This window comes from Columba livia, chromosome 5, assembly GCF_036013475.1.
Source record: "Columba livia isolate bColLiv1 breed racing homer chromosome 5, bColLiv1.pat.W.v2, whole genome shotgun sequence".
NCBI lineage: Eukaryota > Metazoa > Chordata > Aves > Columbiformes > Columbidae > Columba > Columba livia.
In genome coordinates, this window is record NC_088606.1 from 22573597 (window position 1) to 22589532 (window position 15936).

General features: G+C 36.7%; 1 protein-coding gene across 6 annotated transcripts in view; it reads left to right on the forward strand.

Annotated features, from left to right (window-relative positions):
- Nucleotides 1–15936, forward strand: part of CEP128 (centrosomal protein 128) — a 133568-nt gene that overhangs the window by 91597 nt on the left and 26035 nt on the right. For 4 of the 6 annotated variants that reach the window (XM_065063757.1, XM_065063756.1, XM_065063759.1 and 1 more), the window contains one exon: nucleotides 3789–3812. The exons of 1 other annotated variant lie outside the window; for it this stretch is intronic. In XM_065063757.1, coding sequence (XP_064919829.1) covers nucleotides 3789–3812 — 24 coding nt within the window. Of the gene's footprint in view, nucleotides 1–3788; nucleotides 3813–9189; nucleotides 9338–15936 lie in introns of those variants that run through there. One more of the 6 variants, XM_065063761.1, reaches the window with a different exon arrangement.

Consider the following 15936-nt stretch of genomic DNA (forward strand, 5'->3'; position numbering starts at 1 on the left):
TACAGTCCAGTGGAAGTCTTCATAGCTACATCTTTCTACATGAATCTCTTGTCCCACATTATGTGGTCAAGATGGAAGCTATATGTAGTATTTCATATGTGGTTCTTTGAAAACAGGGTGTTTTGGGAGCTAGGAGGCCAATGCTTTGAGTGACATCACTGTATTCTTGTTTTTCATTTTGAACCTGTTGCATATTTTTTACTAGAGTTTCTATATTATACAAATATTTATATTAATATTATTTATATGTATATGTATATATGAGCTTATATAGTTTTATATAAGTTTATGTATATTCTAGGTTATATCTATGTTCTCATTGCATGTATGATTGCTTTCTGTTTTTAACATGTGTACTCATACTCATCGTAATGGTTTTTAGCTTGTGATTAGTCTAGATCACTTTCTACATTCTTTCTGATAGCCACTCCAAGAATATAACCTCGCTTCTTTTCTTGCTTCATTGAGAGAAAAAAGGCTCTGATTATAAGGTTTTCACCTTCATTTTAGTGAAAACTGTTCTGTGGTACAAAAGATTGCATTCATGGAAATAATATGCTATGCATGATAATCGCAATATTCAACTGTGCGGATGTTGTCTGGGGAAATAATTGCGAGCAATTTTCATTTGCTTTGTAATTAGTGACATGCTAATATAAATTAAATATATAATATATAATAAATACATAATCTTAATTTGAAAACATAAAATATTGATAATTTATAAATTACCCGTGATAAATTTACTAATGTATTACGTGCAAGTCTTCAGAAGATTATCTGCTAAGATTTTAAGGTTTTATTCAGTTTTTCGAATTTGGCAGCTAGATCATGTGCCTTATTTAATATATGGAGTCATTTTGAAAACACTATTTATTCTACCCTTGGAACCATCCTACTAATACAGTCACTCTAAGACTTTTTTTTTTCTTCAAAATAGTCCTTTTTAAATGAAGAAATTTGTGTCTGAAGTGCACAAATTTATAAGATGTGCAAATACCATCTTTTTTATGGCAATTAGTTTGGGTATTGTTGCAGTCTTTAAATAAATATGAGGTTTTGCCTCAGCAACTGCAAGTTTGTGCAGGAACAAGCATCTCAAAATAAATATTTTTGAGTTTTTCACATAATGGTTTTTGTTATAATTTTGTTCTGATGTACCAAAATTGTCTGTATCTCAGACCTGCTTCCAATAATGAATTAAGACTTTAGTATTTAATACACGACCTTTTCTGAGCAAAAATTTTAGTGCAATTTGGTAAACTTTTGCTTATGCAACATTGTAGTTGAAATCCACAACTACTATGCATTGAGATAGGTGCTGAGCAAACATTTTTTAATAGGCAGGTCGAAGTTAAGTATTCTAGAACCTCATATTATCTCAATTTTATTGATGAGAAGCTAAAATGTAGGTGAAATAAGTCTATAGGAGACCCGAGATGTGAATCTGGAGTTTTTTAACTCCCAGCTCTTAGGAATAAGATCGTTGTCCATTGTGTTAAAAACAAATACACACCAAACAAAAACCCCAAGCTCCCACCAAACAGAAAACAAACACAAAACCAAACCTTTTTGTCTATTTTTTTTTAACCTGCTATTTTGAAAGATTCCAGTAACTGAAAATGGTAAGAGGATTGCATTTTTTTAATCTTCATATGTTTGTTTTATTATTTTTCATCAGTTTATGCACAGGGAATTTTGAACCACTGTGTCTGCAGTTATAGGATCAGCCAATTCAGTGGCATCCACTACTGGCAAAATGTTAGCATTGGTTTTAAACAATTATATTTTGATAGTGTACTAGATTTCCATAAAATCTGTTTATGTGTGCATTCCTGTTTTCCCTTTAGATATTTCCTTGTACATACTTTGCTGAACAGTCTTCCTTGTCTTTCAAAGCCAATTAGTCCATTCCAGAGGCTATTTTTTTGTCAGCCTTACTTCATGCAGTTATTTTTCCTACAGTACATTGTCTCACTTTCTGCCCATGGTTTAGAAGTATAATCAAAGGTACAACAATTCTAAGTGGGTGTGGAAAACTAACATCATTTACACCCCAAACATCTTTCAGTGAATAAGCTTTAAACATTTCACTAGGGTGAACTGTGTGTTTTCTTCAAAAGATTATAGTAATCCAAGGGACACTGGTTTTACAGAAATATGTAAATATGCTATTTGTAAATACTGTTTTTACACAAATACATATGCCTGTTCAGTTAGTAAACTTAACCATTATTCCAAAGCTTTATATGCCAATAATAACTCTAGAAGTGTCTCTGTAACTCATTTCCATCTAGTCTTAGAAAAATACTTTTGCAATCTTAGAATCATATAATGTCCTGAGTTGGAAGGGATCCACAAGGATCAAGTCCAACTCCTGTCCCTGCATATGACAACCCCACAGTTCACACCATGTGACTGAGGGCATTGTCCAGTCTCTTGTTGAACACTATCAGGCTTGGGGCTGTGACACCTCCCTGGGGAGCCTGTTCCAGTGCTCCACCACCCTCTGGGGGAATAACCTTTTCCTAATGTCCAGCCTAAACTGCCCTGGCACATCTTCCTGCCATTCCCTCAGGTTCTGTCACTGGTCACCAGAGAGAAGAGTTCAATGCCTACCCTTCCTCCTCCCCTTGTGAGGAAGCTCTAGACTGCAATGAGGTTTCCCCTCAGTCTTCTCCAGGCTGAACAAACCAAGTGAAATCTTGCAAATGGGAAGAACTGTTTCTGGCTCCCAAATTCTTCCATTGGTCTGAGAAATTTTTATTGTACCTGTTTCTTCCAAAATAGTGAAATCAGTTCAGATTTGTCTGTCTTTTATGCTGCAGAAATAAGTCCAGATTATTACAATCATTTTTACCTGTTAGGGAGAGATAGAACAGGAAGAAGTACAGTGATTCTTAGTCTAATCCACCCAGAAAGGAAAACAAAAAAAATTCCTCTCTCATATTTTCAAAAAGGTAATATTTGAGCAAGGTAAGAATTCCTGTAATGTCTTAATGGTCAGATACTGTAAGTATGGGCTCACCTAGGCACTTGAATGTGTGTTTTCTTAGATTAGTCAAAAATATCCTACCTATTCAGACATAGTGCCAGACTACATGATCTTGATTTTACTTGCTCAATATTTTTCTTGGAGGTACTTGTAAATGGAAACTGAAAGTTAAAATACATGCAGTAAATTTAAAATTCTTGGTTCTCTATATATTGTGCTGGATTGAAACTGACACAAGCTTATTTTATTTGCATTTTATTTTTATCTGACATTAGACTTTGACTAATGTCATCTTGTTATTAATAAAACATTCTTCAGAGCTATTTCTGGATAACAGAATAATGATATGGAATTTAATTTTTCGTTTTCTAAGGAAGTGTCTAAAAGAAAACTAAGCCAGATGCTAACGTGACATGAACTCCAAAACACAGCATATTTATGGTCACAGATTATCAAAAAAAGAAATTGCAAAAAATTGCAATACATAAGAGTAAAACCAACAATATTGAAAATCTAATTTTATTATTGGAAAAACGTATATAATGGAGTTAATATTTTCAAATTCTTTCTTACACTGTTTCTGGGGAGTTTCTTCTCTTTGGAGCAAATTGTGAGATAGTATGATAAATGGGCCAGACCTCCAATTAAGTACAACAGTTCCTATTCAGGGATTTTTACACAATTTCATACACATGACCAGCAAAAAAACAAAATGAATGCTTTTCATCATTGTTCAACTTACGTTGCATTTATATTCTTTACTTTCTAATGGGATCTTGTACTTTATTTTTAGGAACGTATTATGGCCTTAGAAGTGGTAAGTGTCTTAAATTCATTTCCAAAGCAATCACAGTGCTGTTGCTGATATTTTTCTAAATTATGAAAAATATTATTTTTATGTACTTAAAAGAAGAAGTGGAGGTTCTGAGTCCTTAACTGTCACTTCCCTTTTAATATGTGATAATTTTATACTGCATCTTTCTTACTACGTTTTTACTGCTGTATTTAAGCACCAGTTATATGAAATACAGTGTAATGTTGTAGTTTTTATGTACAGTGCAGTCCTCGTCCCCTCCCTGGGAAGGGAAATGTCCTAGATTTGAGCTGTATAAAGGGTGTTATTTTTCTACTGGTAACACTTCTTATGGTGAAAGTTCATGTGAAAGATCTAGTAATTCCAGTGACTGCTGTGGATGTGTTTTACATGTTTATGCTAGGAGATGCAGACAGAATCAGTTCATCTGCCCACATCATCAGTGCAAATAAAAACATGAAGGAATGCCATTTTAATTGATTAAATAATATCATTTAATGAGAGACTAAGTTGGAAGGACAAAAGTCTTCCTTCATGCATGTACATGCCATGAATGCAACTGGATTATCCAGATGCATCAAGCTATTATAGTAAGCCTGTCAGGTGTAATAGCTTTGTTGAGTCTTGGCTTGCCCTAGTATTTCTGAACTGTGCTTCTTTCCCCTTGCATAGGAATGTCTAATAAGACATCACACAATAGTATGTATCAGGCTTGTAGTTTCTTTTCATCGGAAATGCAGAAAATTCCATCTAAAAAACCAGCAATGAGACAATATCGAGGCTACAAATATAAACTTTTAAAATGTGCTTGTACAAATTATTATTTTATCCTTCCTGATTGTCTGTGCCTCCCTGAAATCTTCAGATTTCAAAAATATATTTAAATGATACTCGATATTTTAATAAAAGTCCCTTTGTAAATCAGAGTACAGTGTTGGAACTCCTGCCTCGTAGAAGTAGGGACCTAATGCTCAGGTTCTGTGTCCTGGCACTTCACATAGTGCTCTGTGAATGTAAAGTGTTGCCAGGACATTAGCTCTGTTCAGGAGCATCTCTTACTCATGGTTTGCTTACGTGACAACCAGTTGGGCACGTAACCACTTGCCATCTGTTTCTGATGAACCATGAGTTAAACTGCTTCCAAATGCCCTGTCCTTTCTGTGCCCAGAAGCCGTTTTGACACAGGCAGAGGGTAATTGCTTGCAAAATGCACAACATCACGCAAATTCAGTCCATGTTTTGTGACAATATTTGTTTCTATTTTTTCTGAGGCCTTTCTACTTTTAATCTCCTCTACTTTAAGAAGGAAGATTTGTAAGTTATTGTTCCGATAGAAGAGGATTATTATCAGTAAAATATAATTTTATTTCTCAACGCAAGTTGGGAGGTGACACCTGAATGCAAATTTGTGATGCTGAGTCCTAGAGCCCGAAATCAATCACTGCTTTCATTATTGCTGACATTGGAAGATGCATAATGTTAAGCCCTGAGATTGCAGGCAAGAGAAGTATGGTCATCACTAAGGCTGTCAAATGCTCTGAAGGCACTCAGTTTAATTTTGCCATGAAGTTCCTCTATGATGTCAGGCAAATCACTTAAATCAAATTTTTCACAGACTGTTAATTACTTTGTGTTCCTCATTTTCTGGATATCTGACTTTATGACTTTTCAGGCCTGATTTTTAGAAATCCAAAGTTTTACTAATAGGTAAATTCTGTGGGAGTTCCAGCTAAATGTATCTCTAGGTATACTCAAAAGTCAGATGTTAGATAGCTGATTGTGTGAATACTTTAAAATAAGAAGTGGTTTTGACCTTTGTATCTCTGTTTCAGTTCTGAGGATGATAGCATTCTTAATCTCTCTCTCCCTTTCTTCTCCTCCCCTTCAGTGATCTTATAAAGAAAATACACACAGAGGAATACTTACATGGTATGAATGTGTCAGGATGAGCTATGAGGGAGAAGCCCTTACTCTTTGTCTACAGTCTTCTCATTTCTGTCTCCTGCACTTGCCAGTAAAATTGTTGTGGTAACCATATGATGAACTTGGCAACTTAAGCAAAAAAATAATTGTGGAAGAAATGGGACGGGAACCAAGCAGGTTCTTTTCAGAGTTCTGGGTGAATAAACCTTCCAGGCCTACCTTAATAGAACTCAGTGAATTTGTGAGTTGCAGCTCCTTCTTCTCTCAGCAGTCTGCTTGAGCTGGAAGCTCCATCTCCTACCCATTACTCACCCTGTCTGCTTGACCCAACAGTTTCTTGAATCTTCTTCTTCCTTATCCAACTAATGTGGTTCCCAAGGAAAATGCTGTATTACCAGGTCATGACACCTGATCTGGTCACTCCCTTAAGGGACCTGAGAACAAACAGTACCCATCACAAGAACCTTTTGGATTTTTTGGCTCTTTTTCTTCAATCAGATCAGTCCTATAGTATAACTCAATAGATAGGTACACCAGTTCTTGCTCCAGCAGGGTACAGAGGGCAGGAGCAGAAGCTGGAAGGTTAAAAAGAACAGGGGTACTTTGGCTCAGTAGCAGATAGAAATGGAGCTGAAGAACCAGGGTCTATTCTGAAATAATCCTTCAACTCATGAGAAGTGCCAGGGGAATAACAAGTACAGGTAAAGTGGAGGTTTTGAGTACCGAGAGATTTTGTTTGATTTTTTGTTTGTTTGTTTAGTACTATTTAATAAAGTGAATTTAATTATTACATATCTGTTAACAAGTAATTTTTCTGAATACTTTAGTAATCAATTATGTAGTCTGATGTTTTACTAGAATGAATATGATTTCTCTTTAAGGTGTTTTAGTTTATTCTTGAGTGTAGCTTGGTTCTTACATACAAAGGGTGTACGAGAGTCAGTATTGTATTCTCAGATGTAGCTACAATGGGAAGTGTATCTAATTCTCATAAAGAGGTCAGGGTGTATTTTGTAGGTACATGCCATGTTTGTGATTTCAGTGGATTTCTGTAAACTACATCACGTTTCTTGGGAGCATAAGATGCAAGTCACATTTCTCTGCCTTAGTACTATTAGTCTGACTTAGAAGACTGGGAAATCTAATTTGAAATCAACCACAGCCTGAAGCAATTCCAGTGAACATATGCATTCTATATCCTTTGATCAATAAGACAGCTTATTGCTTTCAGTAGAGAACCCAGCGGTGAGGTTACCACTTGCTTAGAATACTTGAATCAGACTTTTCTGGACATGATTCAGCTTTTTGTTACAATGTTATAAATCTAGGTTAACTCCAGTAATGCTGTAAGTATTCTGTAAAATTGTTACTTAATACGAATTTCCTTTTCAGTATGAATACTTATGTATTTTGCTGCAACTCATATTTTATGTTCATGACAGTAACGTTTTTGAATACCAGTAAAACAAATTTCTGTCCACACACGCTCAGCAATATAAAAGCTATTAGATTCTTCTACTGTAGTAGCAGGCAAATTTGCGTCAGTTTTTCTGATTTATCACCCATTTTAAAAGAAGAATTGGAAGGGTGACAATGCCCAATGCATTTCACAGAGAGATTGTGTAACTGTCTGACGCTATCCATTTCAGGGTTCTGTTTCTCAACATGCCTTCCATCAATAAGCAAACTTTGCTGTTAGCTCTTGTAACCATTTCATGTTTGTTGTACTTTGTAAGTATGAATGTTTAGGAAACCTTGAATCTGAGTGTTAATACTTCCTTCTCCCCTTAGTTTGCTTCTGTAGTGTCTGGCAAAAACTACCATTACATCAAAGGCCTTCTGGTCCCCCCAGCTGTTCTTTGATCATATAAAAATGACTGGGAGAGGAGCAACAGTCCGAGATCCTCTGTCCTGCCTCGCCTTTTCCGTTCCTTTCATGGCTGAGCCAGTGTATCACATCCCTTCACTAGGTGTGGAGAACTTTCCCAAAGTTCCCCAAGCCTTTCCTCTGCTCACTCCCACCAAGTAACTTCTGTCATCCGGTCCAGCGCCCCTGCTCAAGCAGGGTCACCCAGAACCAGTTCCCCAGGACCGTGTCCATGTGGCGTTTGGATATTTACAAGGATGGAGACTCCTCCCTGGGCAACCTGTGCCAGCCACCCTCATAGTGAAAAAGTGTTTCTTATGTGCAGACAGAACCTCCAGTGTTTCAATTGGTGCCCGTTGCCTCTTGTCCTGGCACTGGGCACCACTGAAAGGAGCCTGGCTCCCTCTTCTTTACCCCCTCCCTTCAGGTATTTTTACCCATTGATGAGATCTTCCCAAGCTTTTTCTTCTCCAAGCTAAGCAGTCCCAGCTCTCTCAGCCTTTTCTCACGGGAGAGGTGCTCCAGGCTTGTAAGGAATGTTGGTTACCCTCTGCTGAACTGTCTGCAGTATCTCTCTCTCATACTGGGGAACCCAGAACTGTACCTGGCACTACACGTACATCTCACCAGGGCTGACTAGAGGGAATGATCACTGCCCTTTACCTGCTGGCAACACTCCTCCTCATGCAACCCTTACATTCTCTAACTAGAAAGCTCCTTTCAGTATTGTGAAGATGTCTTCCACATATTGAATGTGTTTGCCAGATTTTAATAAACCAAAATCTCTTTTCCATTAGAGAAAGTAAAAATCTCAGGATGAATCTATTTTTTTTAATCTTAAGTTCTTAGTTTAACTTCTTTTTTTTTTTTAACATATTATGTATGTATGTAAATATAATTTTAAAGAGAGATCCTATGTGCTTCATCCATAGGATTCACTTTAGAAATGTGTATCTTTAGAATGTGTATCTGTGAGTTCTTTCACAGAATATACTATGCTTATAACTTGGTAAGTAAGACATAGATAGGCATAGCATGCATTTTTGTTTGGTTTATATATCAGAAAACAAGATGAATTTTGACCATAGACTATTAATTAAAATGTTTCTAGTATGCTGCTAGATCCTTCACTTTAGATTAAAATGTTTTACATTTGATCAAGGTATAACCTTATGAACACAGACATGTTGATGCTGCCATCGATTTTTTTTTTCCTCTTGTTGTGCATCTTTTGATTAAAATGGGGAAATCAATACACCAAATTCCCAATTATTTTTTCTACTCTGACACTGATTTGTTGTGTATCCTTGGTTAAATCACTTCTCTTTGTATTTCAACTTTTCTCAGCTGTAAAACTGAATGAAATTTCTTCTTTCCCATGAAGGCTGTGTTACTTAAAGTTTTGTGATATTTTCTGGAACGCTTGGTGAAATACTGTTAGCATACAAAACATTATCATAAATTACGTGTAACAATTTTTAGCATGCAAAGCTCCATAAAGTTGAAGATAGCATTCATGAGCGTGTGCCCACTAACATTGCTTTACTTTACACACTCTGCCTCTTGTGTTATGTTTCTTTTAATTTCCAGTATCCGGATGTCCGATGAAAATCTTAAATGATAAATAATAGATTCTCAAAAATTAGTCCTGTGGATCCCCAGTAGTACTTGGAACACTGGTTGATGATTCACAGAGAGCCGGCTTGCCAAAGAACTGCACTGCCTCCTCCACATTTCCAGCTGTTGGTATGCATCAAACAACCAAAAATTCATGAAATACTTTCCTAATATTTTTCCATATAAAAACTTCCTGTAGTTACCACAGAGATGTTGTATGCTCATGGATGAGAAAAGAAATGGTCCATGTCTTTGCAAACAGGAAAGGAAGCATCCATGAAGCCTTCTTAATTAAAATGTGGTCCACCCACTCCACACAAAAACATCTGGAGTCTAAATCAAAAGTTCAGTTAGTTTGACATTTGCAATGCTTTGTTAACAAAGGTCTTTTGTTTTTCATTAGTATAAGTATACTTTTTGTTGAAAAAAAGGTCTTACTAGTTAAATGTTGATGAAACAATGTAGTATAGAAAAAAAAAAACAACTGAACTTGCGTATTGTGTAACTTGATACCTTTATGTGTTGCCTATCTTTGTAAAGGTAAAGTGATTTCTTGATGTGCTGAAATCATCAAACAGTGGTATAATTAGAGTAATGGTATACATGGAATATAAAGATACAAAATACATTTTTTGTTTGCTCTTAAAGTTCCCTCTAAACATATGATGTACTGCATCGCAGGATGTCACAGGTATCGTGAAGTTTGCCTGGCATATGAGAATCAGAGAACCTCAGGCCTCTTAAGTATAGTGACACCCTGATTAAAAGAAGTGTATGATGGATCAGTCTAGTGCTGGAGAGAGAAGCTGACAATGCATAGTGTTACAGATGTTAAGAGAGAAAGCAAAGGATACCTTTGTATGTGCTGGGTGCCTCATATTCTTGCTGTTTCAGTATTCAACATGCCAAGGCCATTTGAAAATCAGTCTTTGTAGGTCACCTTTAACATTATATCTTTCATCTGAATTGTGAGTAACTGCCTGCTCACATCCATTGCAGTCAGTTAAAATTACAGTCGCATTTAATTTTTTTATGAGTATTCTTTGGGGATTAGCTAACTGGTACTTAAGTCAGCTCTAATTTTCAAAAATATCTGTGCAATACAGATAGCCATTTGTTTTTACCTACCTCAGAACAGAAAGGACCACTGTACCTGAAAGTCAATGAAGTTTGGCTTCTGGTTTATGTTTGTGTTTTCAATATATCAACTATAAAGGCAAACTTTAGGAGGACTGTATACAAACCTGCTTTGATTTATTTGCATTTAGCATTGCAGCTTTGAGACTGAAAATAAAATGTGTATCTGATTTTGATTTAGATCTGTCCCTTGAGACAGCATGAAACGGTCTATCACCAAGAATACATCAATATAAGAGGATTAACTGTTCACATGCAGTTTAAACATCAAAGTGTTTGTATGAAGTCACGGAAAATGAGTAATTTGTTGTGTCATTCTCTGTGAAAACATAGAACGCCCCTTTTCAAAGTAAATAATCTTTATTTTAAAACCAGCGAGATTAATAGCACTCTACTGAAGAGACTGTTTTTAAGTAAAATGTCATTAATACTGCTTCAATTAGTACAATTGGTCTTTCTTCCTCTTATCAGTACCATCAGTACACTGTATCAGGACCTTCTGTTCCCTTTTAAACAATGAGCAGACAGATGTGATTGCTCTCTTTAGGATTATTCGTATGCATTATGGCATACAGCTTTCTGATTTCTGGGAAAAAAGTTAACAGTACTTAATTGTCCTCTGTGTCAGGTGCTTCTAACATCCTTCACTGCATTTTATCTGTGCGGCTAAATCAAACTCTTTTAATAGAATAGAGTGTAGTCATTAATGATACAAATATGGCATTTGATCCATGTTTAGGAGGTTGCTGTGCATTTCATTAAATTACCAGACCACTTCTGTGGACCAACTAAAAGCTCTTCCATCACCCTCCCCTCCCATTCTTCAACACATTTTGTTGCCTCCTTCTTTATTGAATTACCCCTAACAAACTTGGCTTTGTTCTTTTCCTGTTTTTATTTGCACATCTCTACCATTCTTTTCATTCTTTTTATGAAAAAAGCACACATTTCCGTCCCTGAAAATGTTAGCGTGTGAGTTATCCTATTCAAATCACTTCACCAACTGCTCAGAAGACTGTGAGAATTTTAGACTATAAAAGTAGCTGTTCTGGTTAAGACCAAAGGTCAGTCTAACCCAGCTATAGACATTGCCAACAATGGCCAAAATAAAATGCTTAGGGAAGAGCATATGAACAGAACTGACATATATTTTGTTTCCCACTCATTCTTTCTGATTCCAGCCATTCAAAGCTCAGAGACTTCCAGACCCAGATGTAGTTTCTGTGAATTTGGAACCCTTCCATGGTCTTTCTTATTCATGAATTTGCCCAGTTTTCTGCTTAAACCCGTATAAACTTTTCTATCTTTATGTGACTTCTGATTTTATGCAAATTGGTCATTTCTCCCCTCAGGCATCTGTCTTTCTGGCTGAAAAGTCGCTGTTTTTTGAGTCATTGTGTTTAATCTTTTCTCACATGGAAACAGTGCTCTGTGGCTTTGGTCATTCTTGTTGCTCTTCTCTGACCTTTCCCTATTTTGGTTCTGAAATAGAGGTCTGCAGCTGCACTCAGTAGTCAAGAGGCAAACACACTGTAAATTCATACTTGGGAATAAGTATCAGAGGATCATAGAATGTCCTGAGTTGGAAGGGATCCACAAGGATCATTGAGTGCAACTCCTGTCCCTGCATATGACAACCCCACAGTTCACACCATGTGTCTGAGGGCGTTGTCCAGTCTCTTGTTGAACACTGTCAGGCTTGGGGCTGTGACACCTCCCTGGGGAGCCTGTTTCAGTGCTCCACCACCCTCTGGGGGAAGAACCTTTTCCTGATGTCCAGCCTAAACTGCCCTGGCACATCTTCCTTCCATTCCCTTGGGTTCTGTCACTGGTCACCAGAGAGAAGATTTGGGTGCCTGCCCCTCCTCCCCTTGTGAGGAAGCTCTAGACTCTTCTCCAGGCTGAACAAACCCAGTGACTTTAGCTGCTCCTCTTATGGCTTCCTCTCCAAATCCTTCAACTTCATAGCCCTCTCCTGGACACTCTCCAGTAACTTAATATCTTTATTATCCTGTGTCTCCCAGATCTGCACACAGTGCTTGAGGTGAGGCCGCACCAGTGCAGAGCAGAGTGGGACAATAATCTCCCTGCCCGGCTGGCCATGCTGTGCTGAGTGCGCCCAGGACACGGTTGCCCTCTTGGCTGCCAGGACACACTGTTGGCTCATGTTCAACTTGTTGTCGACCAGAACCCCCAGATCCTTCTCCTCAGATCTGCTTCCCAGTATCTTGTCCCCCAGCCTGTATGTACAGCCAGGGTTGCCGTGTTCCGGGTGCAAAATCCGGCACTTGCCCTTGTTGGACTTGCAGTTGGTGATTGCCCAGTTCTCCATGTTCTCTGGATTTTTTTTTCTCTTTCTTTTTATTTTTCTTTTTTTTTTTTTTTTTCCTCTTCTGATTATATTTAGTACTGACTTTGCTTTTCTGATGGATAGTGAGCACTGAGTTAGCAAGTTCTTGGAAATATGTGTCATTACCCCATGGTCTACTTCCTGAGCAGCAGCTGTTAGCCTGGAGCCCATAATTTTGTGTGTGAAGTTAGGTTTAAATTTTAAGAATCTAAAAAAAAAAACTTTCAGAAATCTAAGTAGCCTATATCATTCTTTATCAACATGGTTATTGGTGAAACCAAAAAAACAAGGACTGAGTGTGCACATAACTCAAAGGCTCGTCTTCTGCTTTCAAGATTACATTTCATAATGTAACTAATGAGGACTAGCTGAGGCGTTTGTTTGTTTCCCCAAAAATGGTCTGAATTAGAGGGGATATATTTAGGAGACACTTTGAGAGAACGGATCATGAGCATCTTCCTTAACGCCATTTACAGACAATGGTGAAATGAGGTCTTGGCATTGCAGTTTAGAGAAAGAATTGAAAAATTAGGTGGCGTCAGGCATGGGCTTACACTTAGGGCCTGAGTTCCTTTTATGCAGAGAACAGATCACAGGTTTTGTTTGTTAAAATAGGGGGAAAAAAAGCAAAACTTTTTGTAGTTGGAAAAAAAAAATGCTGTAAATTGAATATACTTTATAGCATGCTGAGGAGCCACTACATGAAATGTGTCCTGTGACCCAGGTAACTTTATTTCAACTCTGTGATGTCTAAAAGGTATATTATTCTGCAGTTCATAACTAAAATATTTTAGCAAAATGTGTCAGGTAATATATAACATAAGCTTAAAATATTTCTGATTTCATTTTCTGCTCAACCAAGATGAGTGATTGGGAGATATTCCAATTTTGGGGTTATTTCCTGTGAGAAAGGATTTTATTTCTCAAAGCATAGGGAAGTTGTTAGTGTTCAAAGTAAAAAACGTTGTGGACATGTGTCCATCAGATCTGTGTGACACTACGATGATTGCTGAACATTAGGTTTCAGTATTTTGTTTCACGTATAGTTAACTTTGGATTGCTTAGGGTCTGATATCTTTCATATATTTCCCAGACTTAGAAACACACATGCAGACCAGTAACAGGGGCTACTCTGGCAAGAAGCAGCAAACATTACATCTCATCATAAATTAATGGAGTGGAAAATTAATGCTTTGTTGAACATAAGGCCACTATAAATGAAGCATGAAATATGAATGAAGGCTGCTTTACTGTAGTAAAAGTGAAATGCTTGATTCTTATAAGAGGGAAATATTAGAGATTGATAGATACCTCTAGGCAATTTTACTTTCAAGTAGAGATGTATAGTAGCATTTGAAAAAAAAGAAGTATTTTATAGCTATAAAAACATTTCTACACTATAAACTGTGAAAAACATTTTAAATGCACTATGTAGACCACCTGCCTGATTGCATCCTGAAAATATGAAAAATCAATTTTACTTATTAATTTTAATATATGAATGCAGGTTCTGTAATCATTTTCTGGTAAAGAACCAGATATATTACAGGAGAAGTATTTTTTCTTTCTCCTTGTAAAATCTTCTTTTGTGAATTTTGCAAGTAATAAAAAAGACCTGATTGCAAATTACGTTAGACATTATAATACAAGATGTCTTATGAAGATAATATAATAAATTTTAGATTTGGTCCAAACATTACTATCTAAGTGTGAAATCTACTTACCTTCCTTTCTCATGCAGCAGGTAAGAAAGAAGAAATTACCGTTTCCTTGTTAGAAGAAATAACCTTTATTAATTCTGCCTTTGAGTTCTGCAAAACTCATTTGCCATACTTTATTCAGTGGAAGCCAGTACAACTATTCACCTTTCTTCTTTCCAGGCTTTTTCCAGCATTTGCCATGGTCGGCTGTCAACATTGCAATTAAGGACTTTTTTTGTACCTGGGTGTCCTCAGTGCTGCCCATTTCAGGAAGTAGTTTACCCATATTTCAGGCATAACTTCATATATTTAGTCTTGTATAATTCCTGTACATTTTTGGAAATCTAACAAAATTAATGTGTTAGTATAAAAGCAAAGTACTCGTTTTGGGTTCATACCTAAATTAACCTTACCTTATTTTCTCACTAAATGACTGAAGAATCTTTGTTTTACTCTATTTCATCTTCAAGAGTTCTTCCTCTGCTTCTTGAAATCTGACATATCATTCTGTGCTGGTCAATCCTTTTATCCCATTTTGTAGGCTTCCTACTCTTTCTATGGTTCTTGAAGCTGCAATTCATCCAACCTCTTGTAAAATTCTTTCCTCTTACCTATAATAATGGAGTTGTTACTATTCTAGCACCTTTGACTGGAATGTATTCTTGTTCTCTGCTGTATGAAGAGTAGAAACTATCCTGAAAAATGGGACAGATTTGGGAATTCCCAAATATTTTTCTCCTACCTCATCTTGCATCCTTCTGCAGAATGCAATGGTGGGGTAAAAGAGACTGTTTTTAGTGAAGTATACAGTCTAAGGGTAAAAGTTTATTCCTAGGAGATGGGAGATATTGTTTGAACCTCATTAGTCTCAGAAGTAAAAAGAACCCAAATATCTGCAAAACTGATTTAACCAGGTGGTGGTTTTATAAAAATAGCCCCTAGTATCATCAGCATATTAACTGCCAGTACTTCTTTTTCCTAATTACATAAAATTGAAGAAATACTCTTAAATACATAGTATTTTTGCATACATATAATTACAGAAAAGAACAGTCTCATGCCCACTACTTTATTTAGTTTATTTGGATTGAACATTGGTCACAAGTTCAGTCCTGTGAGATGCAAATGAATCCCTTTGTTTTATGAAACTTGACCTTCATTTGTTATGGAAAGCATATTTCTTAAAGTATTGAAAACTGTGTGTTTGGAGCTGTTAGGAAAAAAGCAGACAATAGGACATTGTTGCTTCTAAATTGATGTTGTGTCTGCACTGAGGTTATTCTGTTCAGTCCTGGTTCTCCACGCTTCAGTCCCCCTCTCTACCTTAAACACAGAACTAGAGAGGCTGCACAAGACATAGTAACAATCAAAGGCATGAAAATTCTTCCATATGAGGAAGAACCAGGTACACTCTTCAGCCTGAAAAAGAAATGAATGGGAAAAATTGGAAGAGATCTGTAAAATGAGAAGCTGTAGAGAGAAGATGAAGAGAGGGTGGTTGTAGACTCTCTTCTATGGTGTAAGAATGAGAGA